General features: G+C 72.5%; 1 protein-coding gene across 1 annotated transcript in view; it reads right to left on the bottom strand.

The window, feature by feature from the left end:
* CHLNCDRAFT_53494 (hypothetical protein) overlaps positions 1-1,257 on the bottom strand; it is a gene marked incomplete at both ends in the record, with an annotated part of 5,362 nt that overhangs the window by 781 nt on the left and 3,324 nt on the right. The window contains 4 exons of the mRNA XM_005845658.1: positions 21-106; positions 330-459; positions 758-873; positions 1,100-1,155. Of these exons, the coding sequence (XP_005845720.1) occupies positions 21-106; positions 330-459; positions 758-873; positions 1,100-1,155 (388 nt within the window). The remainder of the gene's footprint in view (positions 1-20; positions 107-329; positions 460-757; positions 874-1,099; positions 1,156-1,257) is intronic.

Below are 1,257 nucleotides of genomic sequence, written 5' to 3'. Positions count from 1 at the left end.
CCCCGCCCGGCCGCCGCCACCGCATCCCCGGTGACGTCGCCGTCAGCGCCCGCGTCGCTGTCGTCGGTCGTTTCGGTGTCCGCTGGGGGCTCGGCGCACGGGGTGCCTGCGGGGGCGGCGGCCGGCAGGGCAGGAGTGGGCAGGAGCAGGGGCAGGGGGGTGCGCCCACCCGTCCATCCTGGGAAGATGCCACCCATCTGGCTTCCTCAATCCACCCAAGGGCGAATTCCTCCTGCTTTTCTTTCTTTCTTTCCAAGATGCCACCCTGGAGCACACTTTGCTCCCGGCGGCGCAGCAGCCGCAGCAGCCCGCCCGCCCGCCGCCCGCACCTTGCATGCCGCCGTCTGCGGGCGCGGCGCAGGTGGCGGCGGGCGGCGGCGCGGGCGGCGCGTGCAGCCGGGCCTGCGCCAGCAGCCGCGCCACCAGAGACTCCGCATCCACGGTGGCGTTGAGCAGGCCCTGAGAGGAGGGAGGGTGGCGGGCGAGCGGGAGGGAGCGGCAGGCGGACGGCAGAGGTCAGCAAACGCAGGTGGGTGGGTGGCAGGCACGGGCGGCCAGGCGGCAGGCAGGCCGGCAGGCAGGCCGCCGCCAGAGTGCATCCAAGGGCGCAGGCAACACAGCCGCCGCACACCGTGCAACACAGCCAGCACCCTCCCGCCCCACACAACAGGCGATGCACCATAGGAGACGACACACACACACCACCGCACCAAACCCCACCCCACGCCATCGCACCCCCCGCCCCGCCCCGCCGCACCTCCACCAGCTCTGGGTTCGCCTCCACCGCCGCCGCCTCGTTCTTCACGTACAGCCGGCACTGCAGCTTGCGGCGCGCGCACACCGCCTCCATGGTGGTCTTCAGCTGCTGGATGACTGCAGGCGGGGGGGGAGAGGGACGGGGAAGAAAGCGTGAAAAGAAAGTAGGAAAAGAAAGCGCCTGAAAAGAAAAGAAAGTAGGGGCCTGAAGGACTGGGGGTCGAGAGGGGCGGCAGGCGAAGCGCGCTGGGCGTGACCCTGCCGCCTGCCCCGCGGCGCATCCCCTCCCCGACTGCCCCGCCTGCCCCAGGCCCGCCGCTGCCCCCCGGCCACCCAGGCGCACCCTGCTTGCGGTTCTTGTCCCAGCGGCTGCGGATGTCCAGTGTGAAGTTGGCGTTGCTGCGGCGGGCAGGGCAGGAGCGGCGGTGTGGTGGTGGGTGGGTGGGTGGGCGGGCGGGTGAGGTGCGAGGAGGGGGCTCAGGGCAGGCGCAGGGCCGCCGG

The sequence above is a fragment of the Chlorella variabilis genome (assembly GCF_000147415.1).
Source record: "Chlorella variabilis unplaced genomic scaffold CHLNCscaffold_16, whole genome shotgun sequence".
Taxonomy (NCBI): Eukaryota; Viridiplantae; Chlorophyta; class Trebouxiophyceae; order Chlorellales; family Chlorellaceae; genus Chlorella; species Chlorella variabilis.
Note: the sequence above shows the minus strand (reverse complement) of the source record. Positions and strands in the feature narration are given on the sequence as shown.